This window comes from Akebia trifoliata, chromosome 11, assembly GCF_017979445.1.
Source record: "Akebia trifoliata isolate Shusen 1 chromosome 11, ASM1797944v1, whole genome shotgun sequence".
NCBI classification, from domain to species: domain Eukaryota; kingdom Viridiplantae; phylum Streptophyta; class Magnoliopsida; order Ranunculales; family Lardizabalaceae; genus Akebia; species Akebia trifoliata.
In genome coordinates, this window is record NC_141385.1 from 31730281 (window position 1) to 31754771 (window position 24491).

Sequence of the window (24491 nt, forward strand, 5' to 3'; positions counted from 1 at the left end):
ATACAATATATATCATATGTATTTCATGTATTAAATGATAAAACAAAACTTTAAAAAAATGTTGAAAATAAAAATAATCTGTGATTTTCTCAAAAAATCATCGATTAAATCACAAATAATCATGATTTTTTGAAAAATCAAAGATATTTTGAAAAAAACAAAACATGATTTAATCTACAAGTCTTAAAATTGTCATTTAATCACAGAAAATTTTTTAAATCGCAGATTTTTGTCACTGTGGGTGATTGAACGTAAATATGGTATTCATGAATTGGATAGTACTCTAAGGATCTGCTGGCTTCCAATGGAACTGGTAAGCAGGTGCTCCAAGGGAGGCATTTGCTTCAGAGTAGGATGAGGGAAAAGGTCAAGTTTTGGGAAGAACGGTCTGGGAACAGTCCTCTTTTTGTTGCTTTTCCATCTACCTACGCTATACCAGGAAGAAAAGACATCCTTATCAATGAGTGTATGAATGATGTTGTCTGAAACTTGAATCTTACAAGGAATGTTAAAACTATTGGGAAATCAATGCTAATGGTTTTCAATTGGAATGGTTGTCCTGAGCAAAGATTGGTCATGGTTTAAACAAGATAATTTGGTAATGAACTATTATTGAGTATTTCTTGGATTGCTTGTTTTATTGTGTGATCTCCTCTTTGGGAAGGATAAATCATAATGATTCATTACATAGACTTTCTAGTAAAGAAGGTGTGGGAGCAGTCATTCCCTTCAAATTTGCCTTCATTTGAGAAAAGGAGAGGAGAGTGTGTGTGTGCTCCATAAGAAGATCTATCCAGTTAGTTTTCCACCCCCTTATGGTGCAGCCACACTCTCAACCGTGTCTTCCATGGGTCATATACCTCCTCCCCAAACCGCCAAATCCCTGCTTATTCAACACACCCCTTTTTGTTGTTTTATTGGTTTGCTCTAGTGAGAATCTCTGATTTTTGTATATCTATCTTCCCTATTTCCCCATATTCTTTTTTCTGATGAAATTATATTTTTTATTGATCCAAAGAAAAAGCATTCTCAAGGTTAACACTAACACCCATGTGATGAAAAGGGCTCAACAACTGTGGTGCAAAAGCAGCATTGAAGCCTATGCATGCTCCACTGTGTGCAAATGAATGTCCACAAAAAAAAAAAAAAAAAAAATGGAAGGGAGTTACCTCCATATTTTACCCCTGAAGTGAGCTTCTAGGGTGACCCTACTAAAAAATCAACCAAAAAAGAAAAAAACACAGAAAAGAAAGGACAACAAAACATATGCAGGCAAGACTGCAAACAAGACTCACAGGAGAGGGTCTGGCGGTTCCACATTTCTTCATGTTGCATGTGGTTCTAAAGGAAAAGTTAACATTGTCACATTTGGGACAGATCCAATCCCCTTGAGACAGCCCATCTGGTCCTGGAAAACATTCAGAATCAGTTGGTTAACCATCCAACTAAGATGGAATACTTGCGGGCAAACTAGAAGTACAAAACATGAGAAGACTGGTTTGAAGTTAAACCATTTTTTCACAAGAAAATAATTCAAATGCTAGCAAATTCATCAAGTGCGTAAAATATCAGATTAGAGCTAACTCTAAGAACATATATCCTATCCTCAATTAGCAAACCCTGTCAAACCGAGGAAAGATAATGGGAACCAATACTGGAAACTTCATTTTCTTATAAATTAACCATATCCATTGTAGTTTGGCCAATGTTTTTTTTAATGGGTAAACTGGACTTGAACCCATGACCTCAAAGTTGCTTTGCAATATGTCAAACCAACTGAGCAATGGGTCTAAGCCCAGTTTGGCCAATGTTATTAGTAGTGCCTTATCAAAACTAGTATTTCCACTGAACATCATATTTTAGCTGAAGTACAAAAATCATTTGTATGTATCCTTGTATCAATGAGTACCAAAATGTATCATTATTTTTCAAATTCAACATTTTGTTCTGTTAAAGCCTGTTCCATCAACTTGTTGAGACACTGAACAAAACTGAGATTTCAAACCTTGCATAAAACTCAAAATGACAAACAAGGTACACATCCAGTAAAATTTAGTTATAGGAAACGTAACAAAGGAATGAGCACGTATGTTTGTGTCCAACACAAGTACAAAGTGTCCAGCTCATTTCCCCCACAAAACAAATCCACCGACATGTCCATACAAGCTACTTAAAATGTTGACAGATATTTTTTGAATACTTCAATCAATGCTAATCATTATCTAGAAAGAAAAATAAATCTAGAAAAGTTGGTCTACAGACATACCTCAAAATTCTATAAGCAATAATTGAAAATAAAAAATTTGACTAATTGAAAAAAAAAAAAAAAAAGATCTTTAGTAAGGCTTTAGTGTTACACATGTATGATATGGTAGACAAGGCAAAGAAAAAAACAGAAGGGGGAGTCTCAGCATTACATAGGTTCTAGGTCTTTGTTTTATTTATTTATCTATCTATTTTTTTATATAAAAAGTAATAACATCATCCATGCTTTATGTTTTTTGATAAGTAACATTGTCCATGCTTTATGGAGCTGAATGTTAGCTTATCAAGAAATAACATGTTCGTACTTCATAGAATGACCATATTAAGTATGATGAGTATTGAAAAGGATAAGTGGAACGACTAGGAAAGACCTTTTTCTATAGGTAGGAATGACTGTTAGAAATAAGTATCTTGGAGGAAATATTGGGATAGCTCAAATAACACCACCAGTGAATTATTAAGGATATGTATGATAGAGTTGTAACTAGCATCATAATCGATAGGATGAAACGATAGGATGAAACAATGGCTTTACACCAAGGATATGCACCAAGCCCTTACTATTTGCATTAGTTGTGCATAAATTAACTACTCATATTCATGGAGAGACCCTTGGTGTATGTTATTTGCCAATGATGTAATATTGGTAGATGAAACCGGAGGAGTGAATTCAAACTGGAATTGTAAAAGATATATTAGAAACAAAGGGTTCTAAGATAAGTAGGACCTAGAAAAAGTAAATTCAGTACTGACTTTAGTTAAAAAAAACTCTCGGGATGATGCACTAGTAAAGATTGAAGGACAAATAAAAAACCCAAAGATGGATTCCATCATTTAGGTACAACTAAGCAGTATGCACAAAGATGGAGAAATGTTGCCACTAGTATTAGTATTGGGTAAAGAAAGTGGAAGACACGTATAGAGTGTTAAGTGATCAACATGTACCAATCAAACTCCTTTCTTAAATGATGCACATTAAGGGCTCCAAAACGCACGAAAAGATGGAAAATGATATGGATGGAGGCAGTGAGAAAAGATATGAATATCCCGTGCCATAGATATGGTATGTGAGAGAACTAAATGGCGAAATAGGAATCATGTTGCTAACATCAGTAATTGGGATAAGATGTAGATGACGATGAAAGTTTAATAAACATAGTTAAAGGATAGAATAATCACCTCCACGACGTTTCCGAGAAGCATTGTTATCAACCATACCTCCTTCAGACCACGGACCTGGAATCTTGATTATCCAAGAGCAAATAAATGTTCAGATTCATTAAAAAAATGAATAGCTTTTTAAACCATGGTTTATGTATATATATACATAGAGAGAGAGAGAGAGAGAGAGAGAGAGAGAGAATCCTGGTTACCTGGACCAAGGGATCAGGCAGTTGCCTGGACCGCACCAATGAAAATGTGCTATGCGGATAGTTGAGTTAACTTGAGTTAGAAGCAGATTTCAGTTAATTACGGAATAGATAGGATTTGATTCATGATTTTTTTTCTAAAAGTAATTCATGTCACACTATTCTTAGCACGTGCCAGGTCAAGTCTAATGAGGGTAATATTGTAAATTGAGGATGACATTCAATACACGAGGGCATGTGTGATTGGTGGATCCCGAATTTCATGAGAAAAAATGTAAGGGCCTGACTAACCTTACTAAGGGTCCTTGGGCTCATCTTCTCGCATCCAAACACATGATCCGAGGCTTCTGGTTGTAGGGAAAAAAATTCTATGAACTTTGAAAACTAAAATTATTTTTCACCGTTGAATTTTAAGTTGGGGAGTTAGGTGGAAGTTCAGTAGCCGTCCATTTTCAAAGCTCTCAAAAGAAATTTTTATTGAATTTTTTTTTTTGGATCAAAGTTTTTCAATGAAATTTAGAGAGCTATCATGTCGGATTGCTGATGTGGTAATCCATTTGAGCAAATAGATCCTTAGTAAGGTTTAAAGTCTTACTATGTCAGTAAGAAAAGTGTTTGCATAATATAATATATTACCCTTTGTATTTCCAAGCGTTCCGCACAGTTTAGACTTTAGGAACACTTTCCTTACTAACTTAGTAAGATTTGAAATCTTACTAACAATCGTTCAGCTCAAATGGATCATCAAATTGGAAATCCAACACCACAACCCTTTAGATTTAATGAAAAAACTCTAATCCAAAAATAAAATAAAAAAATTTAAGAAATAACCTTTTGGGGCTTGATTCAAAGTTTTGAAATTGGATGGCTACTAGCTCCTAAAATTTAAATTTAAATGTTGAAAAGTAACCTTTTTTATTACTTTTAAAGTTCATAGAATTTTAACTTCTACATCCCTATTGCATCTGATCATGTTTTTGGATTCTACAAAGTGATCTCAACAAAATTAGTAAGATTTAAAATCTTACTAAATTAGTAATACTAGACTTACACTTCGTTTCTCACAGGGGAAGTAAAACTACCGAGAAAACTACATCTTTCTCTCTCCCAATGTTTTAGGAATTAGTTACAATGAGGTAGAATAATAACATGGTTAACTCTCACAATTTATCTTGTTAACCATAATTAACCTCAAGTTAATTAAAGCCACATGTCACATTTTCATTCATTCGGTCCAGGCCTTGCCAAAGGTCCTTCGGACCATGCAACCTTTTCCCAACGTATCGGGTTCAAGATCCAATAACTTAGCCAACGTATTTGTTCTATATGGGCTAGAAGTTTCGGAATGGGCTGATTTTTAGTGAGGATGATCTCTATGGTGAGGAAATCATCCTCACAAAAAATCAACCATTTCTGAAACTTCTAACCACATTTTATAAGTTGAAGAATCGTGGACTGTCAATTTTTACCGTTAATTTGTAAACCACTTTTGATGGAGCTAGAAGTTTTGGAATTGGCTGATTTTTTGTAAGGATGATCTCCTCACCCTAGGGATCATCCTCACAAAAAATCAACCCATTCCAAAACTTCTAACCCATATAGGGACAAAACACGTTGGCTATTGTGTTGGCCATGTAATTGGCCATTGAACTTGACCACATATATACATATAATAAAGCACAATGGTTGTCTTCCCAATGTTTATTCCCCCTATAAAGAAGGGTTGTGATTTAATCCTGCCACGCCTCTCGAGGAAAACCTTGAATTTTATTCCTTTTTTTTTTCCCCCCTTTCCAAGAATACCCCTCCAACTTTATTGTCTTTCCTCCTCTACCCCTGTTTTCAAGAATACCCTTCAACTTTGTATATTGCCTTCCCTCTTCTACCCGTAAACCTCAGTGAAGAGGTCATGCTAGTAGACACGGGCAAACTCTAGTGTGTGAGTGTGTGTGTGGAGAGAGAGAGAGAGAGCACATCCGCAATATGAAATAGTGCTTCCTAAATATAAAAATAATAGCAAGTGACCTCAAAATATAATTATAATGAGATAGAAAAGGCATACTGGTAATGGAGAGCCCTGAAATCCAAAACCATATCCCTCCATAGCAGCCCTTGGACCATAACCCATGCCTGCTCCACCGACAGAAATCAGTCAAACATAGAGACATCGTAAATAAATATGAAACAGTAAACATTATATATATATATAGAGAGAGAGAGAGAGAGAGAGAGAGAGAGAGGAAATCATACCCCCCAAGGATCCCGGAAAAGCAGATAGAAGACTGTACGGTCTGGGAGCACTCCCAGGAAGTCCATAATCATAATGGATCCCAGAAACTGAAAATGGGGCACCATAGCTGCTGGGTATTACAGGTGGCAAGGGTGGAACTGGAGTACCCCCAATATCTCCAAAATAAAAAGGATGAGGATGGTCGAAAGGCACAGGTGTAGGGACAAATCCCATTTTCTGCCACATCAAAACCACAAACCACCAGAATGAAAATCAAGTTACTTACCAAATTAAAAAATTGAATTTTTTGGGACTGTCTTCATGCATTAATTTTTTTTTGAGGACTTGCTTAAACCGGACTTATACTGAGGGTCCCTACAATATACAAATAAATGCTTTATGCTTAACTTGGCCACAGCTGATGAACCACCAGATATGAAATCATGGCTGGATGGAAATTATTTTAACCACAGGTGCTCATAACACAGACAAAAATAACTGGAACTGGTAAAATATTGTTTGAAGTCTCCTTGTATTTGTGATAGAGAAAGAGCTGGTTTAAGACACAATTTTGGAAAATCAGCACCTCTCTCCCATCAGCTACTACAGCATCCTCTTAGCTTTGAATGCGCGCATGTTCACCCCTTTTTTATTGCCTTAAACTATGCACTCTTTCAAAGGAAAGAATCCCCCATTTACTCCGTAGGGCCTTTTTGAATGCCTACAGGATATGAGTTTCAATTGATTTAAAGAAAGCGAACAGAAACTGTTCACACAGTGATGATCTTATTGGGGGAAAAAAGGAAAAAACTAATAATAATAAAAGAAAAAAAGTGGCAACTTCCCAAGAGAACTACACTGGATTCTTCCAAACTGGCCCATAAGCCATATTGCATGCACTCTTCTAAAATTGTTAAGCATCCATGTCATTCCCTATGTGATTGTTTTATCTCTCAGGTTTCCAGGCTAACCACGATGTTTTTCCTGAAGCTTCCACATGGGTGCAAAAGTTTCGTCTGTTTCAATTTTTATTTTGTTGGAGGCATTGGGGAAAATTGCTTCTTTAGATCAAATTATTAGAGAGGTTTTCCATCACCAAACTTTTGGCATGTAAGGAGAATGGGGAATAGCAGATAGTATTCTTATTCATTGCTTGGTGGCTTAGAAGATTCCGTTTCATTTCCTATTGTTGTTTGGCATGTCTGAATGTTTTCCTCATTTTGTCCAGTCATTATTTCATTCTTTGTTTGCTGGCTTGGGGGGGAGGGGGGTGTTCTCCTTTTTCGGTTTCCAAAAGAATCCTTTGGGGTCTCAACACATTTGTAATTTGTTGGGGCTTGCGAAAGGAAAGGAATAGTTGGATAGTTGAGGGCAAGGATCATTCATTGCAAGAATTGGTTATTTCTATTTGGGTTTCTTGTTTTTCTAGAGAAAGGTCCTCCTAAAAAAATTCAAGGGTACGCTCTTTGAAGATTTTCTTGTTAGATGGAAGAAGGTCTGTAATTTATATGGTGTGCTCATTGCAGAGGTCTTTGTCTCCGGATAGTCATTTCAATCTCCCTTCTTTTCTCTTTAAAAAAAAAAAAAAAATTGCTTACAAAAAAACAGCATCCGTGTTGGAAACCAACATCCTGCACTCCAGTGACTAATGACACACTCCCAAACTATTTTCTTCCCTTTCCTTGTTGCAAGATATTGATTAACATTGATAATAGATTACGAGTTCCACCCTTGTCGAAATTTTATTTGCAAAAAATAAATACTAAATATTTATGCTCTTGTCAACAGGTTTAATAAGAATATCATGAGATATCCCATCACATAATCCCTTATTTTCCTTAATTCCTAACTATTATATAAAATAAAATTCACTTAATATTTTTTTGGCTATATTTAAATCTTGAATCATAAAAAAAAATTAACTTAACTATTTTAGTGGTGAAAAAGAAAAAATTAGTGGGAAGAGACTTATATCAAGATGAGAAGGTGAAGGGAGATCCTCATAATGCCTCGAGAAATATAAGATCAAGCAAATAGGAAGATGAGAAGCAAGCTTCTAAACATCCCACCGAGTTACAAAATTGTCAAACCTTTGAGCTCTGAATTTGCCAAGAATAGAAGAACAATAAGAAAGCAAGCTTTGACCTCCATCATCAATGCTTAAGCTTATCCTTCCTTCTTGTCGAAGGTGTACTCACCATATTCCTTGAAAATGGGTAAAAGAATCGCAAACAGAATGAGGTGCTATAAAAGTTTTCCCTTGGAAGAGAAAATTTCCATAGACCAGATCCTGATTAGGATGAGAATGCTCTTAGGCATAGACCAATAAACACCAAATAAATGCAACTGCGTTCAAACCACCAAGAAAGTGGTCATGTTCTATTGTCTCTTCCAATTTTTCAGACTTGGAATCCCTTACTAATGAGGTGGTCAGCAATGAGGATCTTGTCCAAGAAACGAAGGCCACTTTAGATAAAACGTTATGATTCCACAAGAATTTAGTAGGGATGGTCTGTGAGATACTGATATGAGATGGGTGTAAAAGGATTGAACTAAAAGGGTCCCTTAGGGATCAAAATCACGTCTAATGGCTGAAAAGTCAAGGTGATAGCCTAGTCCATGAGAGTTAGAACATCAATTTCCAACCAGATAAATTCCTTGTTAGACCATGATTTGGCAAACCCCAAAGTAGGATTCATGGACTTGACATTGTATTTTAAATATATTTTTTGTAAGATTTAATTAGCCCTAAAAGAAGAAAAAAAAAACAAACAAGAGGACAAGAAAACTATTCTAAACGAAACAAAGAAAAATACAAGAAAACTAAGTTACAACAACCTGAATCTAACTACATCTCATTACTGGCCACAAGAAACATCTCAAATGAATCTGTTCACTTCAACATAAATGCAAGACACATAGACCCATGGTTTAAAATCTCATTTCGATATAATGTTTCAAATTTTTCAAAATTCGCAAAAGGGACATGCCATCAGTTTGAAAACACAGGGTATCTTAAATGCTTACCAAAATATAGGGTTTTCTATGTAAATAATGTAGTCCCGTCAAGGGCATGTTATCACCTTTCGCTTTCTAAAGGAAAAAAAAAAAAAGAAACTGCAGGAAGAAGAAAAAAGAAGAATCTAAGCTACCTCATCCAGTTCCAGGTACCTCTCTCTCCCCCTTTTTGTTTCTATTTCTCTAATTTTCTAGAGAAATCACTGAAAATAAGGTAAGTTTCGTTTTCACAATTGGTTCGTCTCGGTATGTGAAAATACCGAAATGTTTCATACGAGACATCCTACCCATATTAGACGGGCTCATAGAAACTCAAATCTACACAACTCTGACCTTGACAAGAAAATAACACAATCAGTGGAAAGCACCATATTAACATACCGGAGTGGTTGGCGGTCGAGTAGCACCACATTTTCCACGATTGCAAACAGTTCTGAAGCTGAAGTTCACATTTCCACATTGAGGGCACGTCCAATCTCCATCGCTTCGTGAAGCTAGCATGAAGAAATACCTTTTTAGGAATAACACAATTACGTTGCAAGAAAATATGCATAATAGGTAACATTATAGGCAATGATAGAAGAAAATATCACAAGGTTAGCAAAAAGCATTTTTTTGTACAAGGGAGCAACGATGATGAACTTGTAGTTGGGACAAATGAAAAGATATACCAGCTCCAAATCACCCCGATCCTAACAATGACAATCAAGTCCAAATCCCATATTTTCAGTCAAAATATGAAGGAAAAAGAATTAAATTCTTCATTCTATCATTGGTAAGCCATCAAAGCTAACTAGATGAGAAAAAATCAAATGAGGTGGTCTTGCACAATACAAATTCAAGTTTGAACAATTTACAAGGTTTGAAGTTCTCAACATTTATCATATTTTTGGTGTTGTTACATGCTCTAAGGGATCAGTGCTTAGCAACCCCAGATACCCAAATGACTTGTAATCAACTCAGACTCAGTCATAAATTGGAATGATTCAAGCTTGAAGTCATCAACAAGGTTAGGATCGTCCTAGACTCACTTGAAACAAAGTCAAGCTTTGAGAAGACTCAAAGTTGGCTTGGGATCATTCAGATAGGCGATCTAACTTGAATTGACACATGACAATCCAAGTCAAGACATTGGTCCCCCAAAACCTTGATTGTTTATTGATCCAATAAAGCATCATTAACCACTTCGAGTATAACACATTAACACCTACAGAAACCATTCAACCTTTAGATAGATAGGCCAAAGACACCATTGAAGTTTGAAGCAGGGCTATCAATAGGTCCCTCCTAATAACCACAGAATAATTCTTCTCACAAATTTCCATACAACGTCTCTTGATTTGCTCTTTGTAAAGGATGTTGAGTCTGTCTGTAAACCATTTGTTCATTAATTGTGGTGTCACTTGGGAAATTTGGTCCCACGTCTTATTTCTCTTCCATATGAGTGTGTCTCCCTTTATCAGTCATCTCTGTTAGGTTGATGGTCCTAACAAAATTCTTTAGAATGTAAGTCTTATTGCCATTTGTTGGAGAATATGGAAGAGGAGAAACAGTAATGTTTTTGAAAGGTAGAAGCATTCTCTGCAGGATATCATCAATATCTTGATTTCATGTTCTTTTGATGCAAGGTCTTTAAGGAGTTTCTGGGGACTTTTTTGAATAATTTTTGTTTACATGGGATATGATATGTAATATTAGAAAGCAAGGTGCTATGTTTTCTCTTGGTATCCATTTATAGGCTGAGCAGCTCGACATCCTTCTTTCTTTGTATTAAATTTTATACTAATCGAATATATAAACATAGTTTCTTGATTTTGTATTGCTTCATTATTTTTGGGCACAAGTAGGGAAATTCTCACTCATTATAACTTTTAGTTCTTACCACAAGCCAAGAAAACAAGAAGTAGCTAACAGACATTGCTAAAGGGTGCATCTCTATTTACATCTCCATTAAAAAGAAAAGAGATTTGCATGTTCTAACCCTAAAAACCGCATGATCCTTTCTGCCATAGATATTTGACCTTCTATCTATGCATATTAGCATGTATCATCACATTGTCTAGGTCTAGCTAAAAATTATTGACTAACGCCAACACATAAAAGAATTGGCTTTGGCTAAGTTCCAAACCACTGCAAACTAGGGAAAGCATAGACTTTTTTACCAAAAAAGGGAATTTTTTAGAGAAAAAGGACTAAAAATGCCCCAAAGATAAACAAGAGACCTAGTCAAAGAGAACTCACAAAGATCTAAATGAGGTGTGACACACATGATGAAAAGGGAACAAAAGATAAACAACAAAATTGAATCTCCCAAAAAAACTGAACTAATTACCTATAAGCAAGATCTCAAAAAATACAAAATCATTAGATCAAATGCCCTTAAGCTCATTGCAGACAGAAACCTTCTTTTTTCTAAAATGATATAATTTTCAATATCACCCCATTTACATCCACCTCTTTGTCAAGATCCTTCTAGAACCTAGGATTTCTATAAATAGCCCATTTTCCAATGAAAAAGGGTTTTTTCTTTAGTCCTTTAACCTAAGGCCCTTGGCCTTTTCTCTTGTATTTTCTATTTCTAGCTTAGGTTTTCCATTAAAGTTCTATAAATTTGTAAGTGAGAGAGTGAAAAAGAGAGTATAATTACCTTTATCCAATGAAGTAAGGCTTGTTCTTCTCCATCTATCTTTCTCTATTACTTGCAATGACCTTAGGTTAATCTCCCCTTCATTGGAGAGTGGAGAAACCTAAAACAAACTTACTTTCTGCTATTATTTGAGTTTAATTTTCTTATCTTATTTTAATATTCATAAGTTTGTAGAAATTCTTATAAGGGTTTCTTGGTTATTTACAATCTTCCAAGGGTTCTTTTGTTATTAGTAACACTCTTATGATGTTAATATATATATATATTAACATCATAAGAGTGAGAGAGAAAATAAAACTCTCTCTTCATCTCTTTTCTTCTTCTCCACAAAAAACCCTAACCCTAAAACTCTCAAATCTACTTGGCATCAGAGCTCAAGATCAAAAAGGACCTTAGAAACAAATTTTAAAAAAAATGAGAGAGACAAGAAGACTCTCTTACTTACTGCGTCTAATAACGTCAGCACGTGCGTCTGATAGCGTCAGCAATCAGCGTGCTGACGTCATCTGACGTTGTTTTTGTTGAATATTTTGATATTTTCTGATTGTTTTTAAGAGAAGGTGATTTTAGAGAATTTTTTAAACAAGTTTCATGTGATTTAGAGTTGTTTTGAGCAAGTTATGATGTTTTTAGCAAAAAATCAACAAAAATAACGAAAATTCAAGATCTGTCATTTTCACTCCGTCTGTTCATTTCAATTACTTGCTTTTGAGTTTGGACTTGAGCAGTTTGGTCATTTTTTTATGAGGAATCTAATGGTGGTGGTTGTTGATCGATTGGTCAAATATTGAAGCTTAGGTGATCCTTTCTTTAGACCCATTTTCTGATTTTTTTTTTTGTTGTTGAAAATGATGTTTTTTATGCAAATCTGATCTCTTTTGCTATTTTCTAATCTGGATTGACTTGTTCTCCATATTCTAATGCTTGTCATGTGTTGTTAAAAAGGATAATAAGTGTGTTTCTCCATCGGGTGAAGTATACATCAATTTCGGGTATCTAGTGGAGTGTATTTCGTACTCACAAGGTGTTTGTTATTTGTTTCAAAATGCTTTTTTACAATGTCTGAGGTTAGTCAGTCTTCGAATGTGTCTTTGAATGGTGAAGGGAGTATGCGTAATCCTCAAAGTATTGCTCCTAATCTTCAGATCACTACAGTGAAGCTAGATGGCCATAATATCCTTGCTTGGTCTAAATCGGCCATACTATACATTAAAGAAAAAGGCAAAATGAGATATTTGACCGGTAATTTACCAATTCCTGATTCTAAAGATCCAACATTTGACAGATGGGATGCAGAGAATGCTATTGTTATGTCTTGGGTTCTCCATTCTATACAACCCGACATTAGCAGTAATTACTTATTTTTGCAAACCGCCAAGGAGACATGGAATGCAATTATAGAGACATATTCAGAAGTAGGCAACACAGCTCGTGTGTATGAGTTGTGCCATAATATTTGGCAGATGAGGCAAGGTGATAAGCCCTTGCCTACATATTACTCCATTCTCCGACGTCTACAGGAAGAGTTGGATCATTATCAGACATTTCAGACCCATTGTTCTATCGATGTTATTGCGTATAAGAAGTTGATTGAAGAAAATCGTGTATTTGAGTTACTTGCCAGTATAAACTCCGAGTACAAACTAGTCAAGGTTCAAATTCTAGGAAAGTAGTCTCTTCCATCATTAATTACAGTATATTCCTACTTGCATCGTGAGGAGTGTCGTCATAATAACATGCTCCAACCTACTATTCATGAGAGATCAGCCTTAGCCTTGATGTCCCAAAGAGGAGGTCGCAATGGTAGTCGTGCTCGAGGCGGTGGTCATTCAGGACAACTGTTGATGATAAAGATAAGTTGAAATGTGACAATTGTGGTCGTACTCGCCATATAGGGATACTTGTTGGGATCTTCATGATTGTCCATCACATAGAGGTTCATTCGCCGTTAGCCGATGAGGTAGTCGTTATAATAGTGGAAGGGGTTCAAGCGCTCTTTCTATTACTTCAATGAAGATATTAGAGCCTACTCCAACTCTAACACCAGCATCTGATAGTACTAACCTCTCTCGAGGTGATATTGAGGCTTTTCGGCGTTCTATGGCTCAATTGGAGCCTCCTAGTACGGCTTCTACATCTGCAGTCGCTTACTCAGGTACTTCGGCCTTCAGTGCATCTACTTCCACTCCTAACAACTCTTGGGTTATTGATTCAGGGGCATAGGATCATATCACTAGTATGTCTTCATTTTTTTCATCTTATCATATCTATTCTGGTAGGGACAAAGTAAAAGTTGCCGATGGTTCTTATTCTTCTATAGCTGACAAAGGTAGTGTTATTGCCCATCCATCTTATCATATCTGTTCTTCATGTTCCTAATTTTGCTTTAAACCTCCTTTCTGTGAGTCATATCACGAAATCATTAAATTATAGTGTCATTTTTTCCTTCTCACTGTATTTTCCAGGATTTGGATACGAAGAGGATGATTGGTACGGGGCATGAGGAAAGAGGACTTTATTTTTTGGATCCTCCATCACAGGTTGCTACTTCAGTCTAAAAGCTTCCATCTATTGTTCGGAATGGCCATCGTTTTGAGGAATTATTACAGTGGCATAGGCGCCTTGGCCATCCCTCTTTTTTGTTTCTTAAACACTTGTTTCCTCAGTTATTTTGTTTTATTTCTGTGTCAAATCTTCAGTGTGAGATGTGTGAATTTGTTAAACATTGTAGAACCTCTTATCCTGCCAGTGGTAACAAAAATAGTTCACCTTTTTCTCTTGTTCCTTCTGATGTGTACCTTCCCCAGTTACCTCATTACGTGATTTTCATTATTTCGTTACGTTTGTGGATGATTTTTCTCGTGTTACTTGGGTTTACTTACTCAAAGCTAAAAGTGATGTGTATTATGCATTTAAACTCTTTCACAAAATGATTGAAACAAAAATTGTATAAAAATTAAAATTCTTAGATCTGATAATGGTGGAGAATACATATCTGATGGTCTTGCTTCATTTTTTAGTGAGCATGGTATCATTCACCAAACCACTTGTGTAAGTACTCCTCAACAAAATGCGTGGCTGAGAGAAAAATCGTCACTTATTAGAAGTTATTAGAGTTCTCTTATTTACTATGAACGTACTGAAAGTGTTTTGGTCGGATCCTCTCTTAACTGCTACGTTTCTTATTAATCGCATGCCTTCGCGTGTCTTGGGATTTAAAATTCCCATTGAGGTTTTGTCTTCTCCTGATAAGGTGTTTCTCATTCCCCCCAAAGTCTTTGGGTGAGTGTGTTTTGTTCATGTTTCTCGAGCCGACCGCACCAAACTTGACCCTAAAGCCATCAAATGTGTCTTTCTTAAGTATCCTTCTAATCAAAAAGGTTATAAATGTTATCATCCCCCTTCTCATAAATATTTTGTATCTATGGATGTAACATTTTTTAAATCTACTTATTTTTATTCCTCTTGGAACACATTACTCCAGGGGGAGACAAATAAAAGTAGAGAGATGTATTTTCCCCAAGAGTTGTCTTGTCCTCTTCTTCTTCCCTCTGACAATGTTGATAGTGGTCATAACAGTGGTGATGATGGCCAAGGGGAAGTTCCTATTATACAAAAGAAAAAATTACAAGTCGGCAATAATAGTGACCAGGGAGAGATTCCTATTATATAAGAAGAGAAAGAATTACCTATGAATTCTCGACGTGACAAAGGCACTAAAGAGAGTCCTCATGAGCCCAACCAAGAATCCTCCCCAAACCCATCCATCAAAGGTAATATCCCTACTCCAAAAGTTGATAATTCTAATCTTCCCATTGCAATTAGAAAAAGTATTCGGTCCTGTACTCAACATCCTATCTCCAATTTTGTTTCATATAATGCTTTGTCTTCCTCTTATCGTGTTTTTGCTATTGTTTTGTCCTTAATATCTATTCCTCGTAGTGTTGTCGATGCCCTGTCTCAACCAAATTGAAAAAAGACAATGGAGGAGGAAATGCAGGCCCTTAAAAAGAATAATACTTAAGATATGGTTGTTCTTCCTAGAGGAAAGAAATTAGTGGGATGTAAATGGATCTTTACTGTGAAGCATCATCCAAATGGATCAGTGGACAAGTATAAAGCCAGACTTGTCGCCAAGGGTTACACTCAAACTTATGGCATTGACTACGGTGAAACATTTGCTCCGGTAGCAAAAATGAACTCTATTAGAGTGTTGTTATCCCTTGCAGCCAATCAAGATTAGCCATTGCTACAATTTGATGTGAAGAATGCTTTTTTGCATGGTGACTTAGAAGAAGAAGTGTATATGATACCTCCTCCTGATTTTAAATGTCCAGCTGTTAAAAGGAAAGTATGTAAACTAAAAAAGGCGTTATATGGCTTGAAACAGTCTCCTACAACATGGTTTGAAAAGTTTCACTGTGCCATGATGGGGTATGATTACAAATAGAGTCAAGCTGACCACACATTATTCATTAAACATTCCAATAAGAAAATTACTGCTCTCATAGTCTATGTTGACAACATTGTAATGACTGGTAATAACCATGATGAAATGAAAAAATTAAAATACCAGTTAGCAAAGGAGTTTGAGATTAAGGACTTGAGCCAATTGAAATACTTTCTTGGGATTGAAATTGCTAGATCAAAGAAGAGTATTTTCATCTCGTAGTGGAAGTCTGTTATGAATCTCCTTCATGAGATAGGTATGATGGGTTGCAAACCTTATGATACTCCCATTGAGTCAAACCATAGGTTTCGTGAGTCCAATGGTAAGTCCTGCATTGGTGTTGAGAGATATCAGAAACTTGTGGACCAGCTTATCTACCTCACCTTAACCCATCCAAATATTGCTTATGCAATTAGTGTGGTAAAGCCAGTTTATGCATGCACCAACTGCAACTCATTTAGATGTTGTTTATAGAATCCTAAGGTACTTAAAATCCACTCTTAGACAAGATTTATTGTATGCTTGTCATAGTAGTTTGCGTGTTGAAACCTACATAGATGCTGATTGGGTAAGATCAATGTCAGATCGTCGTTCCACCTCTGGGTATTGCGCATTTGTTGGGGGTAATCTTGTTTCTTGGAGAAGTAAGAAACAGACAGTGGTTACAAGATCCAATCCAGAAGTTGAGTTTAGGTCTATAGCTCATGGGGTGTGCGAGCTTCTATGGCTTCAAGTCCTATTAACCGAATTGAACCTTCCTATTCATGGGCCAATGAGTTTGTATTGTGACAATAAGGCAGCCATCAGTATAGCTCATAACCCAGTTCAACACAATGAAACTAACCACATTAAGGTAGATAGGCACTTCATCAAAGAAAGGTTGCAGTCTGGACATATTTGTACTCCATTCGTGCAAACTAAAGATCAATTGGCTGATATCCTTACTAAGGAGTTGGGTGGTTTACTTTTTCATAGCATTGTTAACAAGTTGGGCATGAAAAATATATATGCACCAACTTGTGAGGGAGTGTAGAAATTCTTGTAAGGGTTTCTTGGTTATTTACAATCTTCCAAGGGTTCTTTTATTATTAGTAATACTCTTATGATGTTAATATATATATGAGTGAGAGAGAGAATAAAACAACTCTCTCTTCATCTCTTTTCTTCTTCTCCAGAAAAAACCCTAACCCTAAAACTCTCAAATCTACTTTATTCACTTCAAGGGTTGTCCAACTCCTATGGATCAAGGCTATAGCGGACTCCTACACCTTATATGCTAGAGTTTATGGATCATGTTTAGATAAGATCAAGATCTCTCATGCTTTTTTAGATGTTTGGTGGTAGAAGCTTCACACTTTAGGGAGTGAAGAAGCTCTACATTTGATTTTCTAAATTAAGCTTTTCTTTACTAAATGTTCCAAACCAAGGAGCTAACACCAAGCCTTTGGATTGAGTTAAAAAAGAAAATAGAAGCTAAGTTTGGTAGAATAGTTACTCTAAGTGGATCCTCTCTCTATTGGTGATTTCCATCTATTGTCTGTAGCTTAACTTTTATTTCTATTAGTTTAATTTTCAGCAACCTTTAATTCTATTTTGGTGACTTCAAAACCTTAAAAACAGTTTTATAGTTTTGGTTTGAAAGAAATTTTATACTCTTTGTTTGATTATACTCGCTTTCCTAGTATTTGACCCTCACTTACCTTCCAAGTTCGATTATAAATTTAAGTTCTATTCATTCTACATCAGAATTTTGGCACCGCTACTGGGGAAAGGTGTAGTAGTTTCGGTTTTGAGTGAATTTGTTTCTTTTTATTTCTTTCTATTTTTCTATTTTTAGTTTTTGTAGATCTAAAAAAAATATCCATTAATCAGTGAACTAGAAGGAGATCACTGTAAAAATTTGGTGACCAAAAGTGCTGATGTCACTACACGGCGATGAGTCATCATGGCGCGTCGGTAAAATTTAGGACTTCAGTCCTCTAATTTTACAGCAACTCTCTGTTGACTTCCTGATTGTAATAACAGCCTCTCTTTTTTTGGAGAAAACGCTTAAAAGATCATCAAAGCTCTAAAACCATTTCATTTTCTATTTTTCTTTCATTTTAGATAGGTTTAATTTTCTATTTTAGATACTCTGTATTAGATCCTGTGTAACTTTCTTTTAGTTCATAATTAACCAAGACGACTTGGATTGTAATAGACTAGGAAAGGACGACAGTTGGACGATACCGTCACGGCTCCTTAGGTTTGCATACCAAATCTGGAGTCGATGACCTAAGTCGACTTAACTCGTCTTCTATCGTCTAGGACAGGGGTAATTTCACAACACCCATGCCTCCTTTGTTAGTGAGTTACTCATTGCCTTTGTTTATTACTTTCTATTTACACACACTTGGATTTTTATTTTCTAATAAGTAAAGAGCACCCCTCTCCCAGGGATGACGCAATAAGATAAAGATTGGAAGTGATTACCAATTCCTTACTCTATTAGGATAATTAACTCAATAGTCACCAATTCAAATTAACTAAAATTAATTAGACTCGACTGTAGGACCCACGAGCTCTACAATTGTTTCTTTCTTTCCAAGTAGACCAGAAGATGGCAAAGTAAGGCAACTACCAAAGAGAGTTTCCCTTATGAGAAGAGAAGGATTTAACAAACCAACTTGCAAAAGGCTCCAAAATTTGACTAGCAATAGTCAAACTATTCTAAAATGCCAATCCCTTCTAATCAAGTATTCAAAAGTAAGATTATTATCCAATATGTCAACCCAATTATAAAAACACTTTAGATGGGAAAAACTTTCACATGAAAGGAAAGTTAATTAGAGTGAATCAAATTGTCCAGTAAAGATGAGATTGAGAATTTTCCATTTGAGCACCATTCCCAAACCCTTGTACCCAACTCCTTAGCATTTAAGGTGATCAAATTAAGCCTATGAAGTAAGGAAGACTTGATGTCTACTCCCCTACAATTTTAGGCTTTCTCTGATTGAAATTCCACAAAGGTGAAGCTTTGCTCTCTGATTTGGCAACGGTCAATAGTGGCACTTTCATAATCCAATATGAAATATAAGGGAAATCCAAAATGTAGATTTATTTCCACACCACTGATCTTTCCAAAGAAAGATACCACTTGAGATTAGGCATCCATGTCGAACATCGCCATTAAAAAGACACCATTTGAGATTAGAGATTCCTATCCAAATTTCTACTTTGCATGAGGATTTAGGTACGTTGGGAAACCATATATATATATTATTTTTTTTATAAGTATTGGGAAACCAAATTTATAGGGACATCAGAGTTCATGGGCCTAACATATTTGGGCTATATTTTAGTTTTAGGATTTTATTTTATTTTAGTTATTGGGCATTAGTTACAGCCCAATTTCATTTTTTAATCCTATTTATTTTAAAAGTTTAGAATTAGGATCTTTTTTGGATGTTTGATTTAAGTTTGGGTACTATTCACGTCACTTTTACTTAGACCTCATTTTGAGGGGTCAAAATTTTTTATACTACATTGATTTTTGTGTCGTTTGAAAGATTATTCAATTACCTATCCTATGAGACCAAGATTTTTTCGATAAGTTCCGAGCGAGTCATGCCCAAAATAAGGATAAGGTATCAACTCTACACAGGATTGACTTCTCAAGGTCAAAAATGTTAATTTTTAAGTCATGTAAGATTAGGATTTTTGAGTCTAGACTCTATATATGGCTATTGTAACTGATTTCATAGGGAATGTGAATGGAATAACAAAAAATATTGCAGAAGTTTCAGTTTTTTCTTGATTGAAAGTTGATGCATTTAACATGGTGATACCATGAAAATCATTAAGGTAATTCCAAGGTAAATCTACAATCTTTTTCTCTTTAATCTTCTTTTTATCTTTATCTTCTTCAATCCATCTTTCTCTACATTTTTCGTTTATTTGTAAGAAATCAACCCATCCAAACACTACTTAGTCCACAAGAAACCCATCAAATCCTTCCTAAACCATAAATACCTATACCATTAATCTCTTCTTTAAACCTATCATATATTCTATAACCTAACCCTATTTCATAACCCTAAACCTAATTACAACACCCTAGTGCAAAATGTCATAATTGCAAAATTTTGTATTTTAAATATCAATTGGTCTTTGTTGAAATCTTTCACATTGGCTAATAAAACCTTTTGAACCTGAAATCTTTCCTTGAAACCCTGTTCTTCAACCCTTAATCCTTTTCCTTTTTTCATTTTCCATATAAGCCAAATCCTAAACCTAAATCCTAGACCAAACTCCTTACCCTACACCATATTTCATCTTCTTCCATCTATGTTCTACATCACATACTGATGTAGGACATCTACAATTTTAGTTAGAGAGTCTTAAGTAGTTTTCTAATTCTAGTAGGATTTGTTTATATTTTCTAGTTCTAGTAGGATTTCAATTTTCAACTTCTAGTAAGATTTTTTATTTCATAGTTACTTTAGGAGTACTATTACTTGTTATTTTTTAATTTGTTTTCAATTCTATTCTTTTTTTGTCTAAATTCGTTTTTATTCTTTAGGTTATAATTAGAAATGCTTAGAAGTATCAAAATTGAGTCATGATACATTTAGAAAGTTGCAATTATGTTATAGATAGATTAGAAAAGTACGTTTTAGTATTTTAAAAGGTTTCTAAGTTGTTATGATGAAGTTATCTATATAAGGAGCTTCAAATATGAATTTTGAGAAAATAATTCATTCAATAAAATTCGAATTTAGCTATTTCTCTTGTTTCAATTTATTTTTCTGGTTTTCCCTTTTTTTCAATTTATTTTTCTTGTATTGTGTGTTTCATTGAATACAATCTCTCAATTCCTTTCGAATCTATTCATTCACACGCTTCGCTATGCCAAGTGGTATCAAAACTCTTACTACGATCTACAAAAGATGGGTAGGGAAGGTGATTTTGTCACAAAAAGCTTATCTAGAAGCTCCATTTGAGAGGTTTGAAGCCAGAATTATGGCTAAGTTGGAATCTCTTGTTCAATAAATGGTTCTTAACACCATTGAGAAGGAGAAACCTATAAATAAGTGACACCAAACCTATCAATTTTCAATTAGTGACACCAAACCCACCATCCCTCCCACAATTCCCCTCAAAATTCAACCTCTAGGGAGCCAATTAGTGACACCAAACCTATCAATTTTCAAAACACTACCTAGAATTTTAATCATACCTAAATTGCATCCCATGCTCCCTTAAACTCTCAACCCTAGCTTCCACTACCACCCCATACAAATCTTTTCAATAATCCCCTTCTCCAACCCCTCCTCTCTCCTCCCTTCCCCTAATACCACCCTCCCTCAACCTTCTAGCCCCCCTAATACCCCCCCCCCCTCCCTCAATCTTCTAGCCATACTACTCAATTCTTATACCTTCAAAATAAAAAACCCTCACCCTCCAGCAGCCACAAATCAGCCAACAAATGTTTCTCATAACCCCAACCCTCCAGATAACTCACAAAAACCTTCCCAAATCCAACCAGCCCCTTATATTGATTATCTTGATAAACTAGATCCTAACTCTACTCCACCACCTACCCGAATCCATCAGGTCGAATACTAGTTAAAAATGGACATGCCACAATTCAATGGCCTTCTCCACATCGAGGATTTCTTTGATTGGTTGTTTACTTTGGAGCGTTTCTTATAATATAACTGAAAGACTAATTGGCTTACAATCTGAGTTGCACAACCCCTTCCCTTTTTGGAATAAGAGTAATGATAGTGTTGATTATCTAATCAAAGAAGCCAACATCGTAAAACTCACATTCACTAAGTCAGTCTTATTGATATGATAGTGTCTCATAAAGAAGATAAGTGTGAAGCCATCCAGATAAGGAGCTTTATCCCCATCTTACTTATAAATAGGTTAAGAATCTTCTTCCTCGTAAAAGGTCCCTCAAAAAGAAAACAAAGATCCGAAGGAAAATTATCAAATGCAAGACCATACAAAATAGGTTTGAAGCCATGTTGTTTTGAATACTTCTCATAGAAGTTCAAATGGCATTACTGATATCATCAACCTCATCTACGGCTACATCATCCACCACCACATTGTCCTAATACTGGTGATCATGTGAAAGAATTTGGTAATTTTATCGCTTTCCTTGTGACACTTAATTCAGAATTTCCATTTCTAGCAAATTTCCTCCATTTTAGCCAATGTAAGATATTCCACCATAGCATCAACCTTAAGATTCATGTCCATAGAGATAAAACCCCTCTATGTAAGATATTCCACCATAGCAGCAACCTTAAGATTCACGTCCACGGAGATAAAACACCTCTATTAGTTCCTATCGATGCTCACAATCTTCTCAAGAAAAAACCCATTTTGGGATCAAACGACTAAAAAGTGTTCTTGTTTTCAATCCTTTAAATGGTACGTTAAAACTTTCATTTTTATTCAAAAGACATATCTAGGCCTCTCAGTGAAATAAGAGAACTCCCACCCCAATTTTGAGTCAATCAATTAACGAGGGGTCCCAAAAATAAATGACCTCAAAGCACGAAGAAGAGGCACGCCATATATATCCATCAAAATGTCTAAGGCGGGTCTAGAAATCATTTCGTAGGAAACATTAGGGAAGTTGAATTCCAAAAGGTAGGAAGTAAGAAAGCGGTCCTCTCTATTCATGATTGGACTTATTTAAATTTTTAACTTGCAAATCGAAGATCTATCACGTCATTACTATTAATAAAATAAAATAAAATGAAAAACTTCAAACTACTAAGGATTTTACCAATTCATACTTACAATTTAAAATCTAATAGCATTGAAGTCCCCTCCAACACACTAGGGTGACTTTGATACAACATGCATTTAACAAATGGGATCAACGTGGTTACTCCAAACAACAAATTCTTAAAAATGTGATATTACATAAGCACCATTTGGCTCATTAGAGATGATTAAAGTGTAATTTTGGTGGACTTCTACAAACTCACCAGGTAGAGGGGCCCAAAAATTCGAGAATTGTGACCTAGCCAAAGAAAAATTGACTTCAACAATTTAGTTGGATGTTTCCCTATTGATTGATTTATCCTCTTTAAAAGTGAGGTAACTTGTTGAACATGAAGGTGGATTCCAATAAGGACACTTCCTGTGAGTGTAGTCAAATTAACTATCACAATTGAACATGAAATTCCTCCTTTTTAGTTTTTCAATTTAGTAAATTTTATCGCATAGGTGAATTTCAACTTCAAAACTTGCCATCACTTATACAAGCCCTTCCATGTGATATTATTTTCTATTAATTCCTTAAAATTCTTGTCCCTATCCCATGAAAAGTAAACAAAGAAATTCTAATGTTGGAGAATGTAAATCAAAAACCCCTAAGAAAAGATGGTCAAATTGGACACGTATTTGGTTTTGACAAAAACTGTACAACAAATGATTTAGACATGATTTTGATGCAAGATATATAGGGGAAAAAAAATTGAGTGACACTTTGGCATTACATTTCTTTTCTTTTTCGAGAAAAAAAAAAAAAGGTGAAAACAAACATGTGCAATTATATTCACATCTACAAAAGTATATTCCCACATATACCTATCCAAAAAAAAAGTATATTCCCACACGTAACTTAAGGAGAATGTACCAAAGAATAGAGGATTTATGCACCCACATTATGACATTGTAGACAAAGGGAATATCAAAATTCAACCAGAGAGGAAGAACCAAAATCTGTTTCCTTAAATGCAAAACCTCTCAATGCAATTAAATCTAAAAGCTAGTACTCTGCCATTGAAACTCTCTTATAGCTCAAAATCAAATAGCACAATAAACCAACGCTGCTCTCAATGAGCTCTTCATGACATTTACAAAAAGACCATGTTATCCCTAGGGTTTAAAATCTCATCTCGATGCTATCTTCAGTCTAGAGAAAAACCAAGACTATCTCAATTGACACATTTTTAAACAATCCAAGACAATCCCACAACATACTTATGTTAGGATCAACGTTTAAACCATGGTTATCTGGTCCAAAAAACGAGCATACAAAGAAGGGTGTGAATTGCCGCAAAAGTAAGTTTTCCATGTCATTTGGTTATAGGAAAGACCTTAGAAATCCCGTCACCAACCCTAAAGTAAGATTCTTTTGGAAAATCTAAATGTACAACAAATACTAATATCTAGACATAACCATTAACACCGACGAGGCAATATGAAACTTTTCAAGTTATAAAGCATCGGATAAGCCAAATTTGATGCCCAGTTAAAAGTTAATTATGTGATAAACATTAGACACTGTTTCACTATATGCTTCAGAAACATTGTTTGGTTCTTTAACGTTCTAAAAGTGTTAAATGGCAATTATTCCTCTGTGAAAATGTTTCCGAACAGAGAAAAAATAAAATAACCAATTCAATTAAACCTAAACCCACATAAAAAACTCACCATCATTACGAGACCTTTTCGACCCGAAGGAGCCTCGATTATCAACCTGTACGGAAAAATAAACAA

At 35.3% G+C, this 24491-nt stretch overlaps 1 protein-coding gene across 2 annotated transcripts in view; it reads right to left on the minus strand.

Annotated features, from left to right (window-relative positions):
* LOC147391290 (ranBP2-type zinc finger protein At1g67325-like) overlaps positions 1-24491 on the minus strand; it is a 30263-nt gene that overhangs the window by 5337 nt on the left and 435 nt on the right. Inside the window, exons 2-7 of one of the 2 annotated variants that reach the window (XM_086457278.1) lie at positions 24426-24471; positions 9265-9377; positions 5886-6102; positions 5698-5765; positions 3445-3508; positions 1296-1408 (exon numbers count right to left, since the gene is read on the minus strand). In XM_086457278.1, coding sequence (XP_086313404.1) covers positions 1296-1408; positions 3445-3508; positions 5698-5765; positions 5886-6102; positions 9265-9377; positions 24426-24471 — 621 coding nt within the window. The remainder of the gene's footprint in view (positions 1-1295; positions 1409-3444; positions 3509-5697; positions 5766-5885; positions 6103-9264; positions 9378-24425; positions 24472-24491) is intronic. The other variant, XM_086457279.1, reaches the window with a different exon arrangement.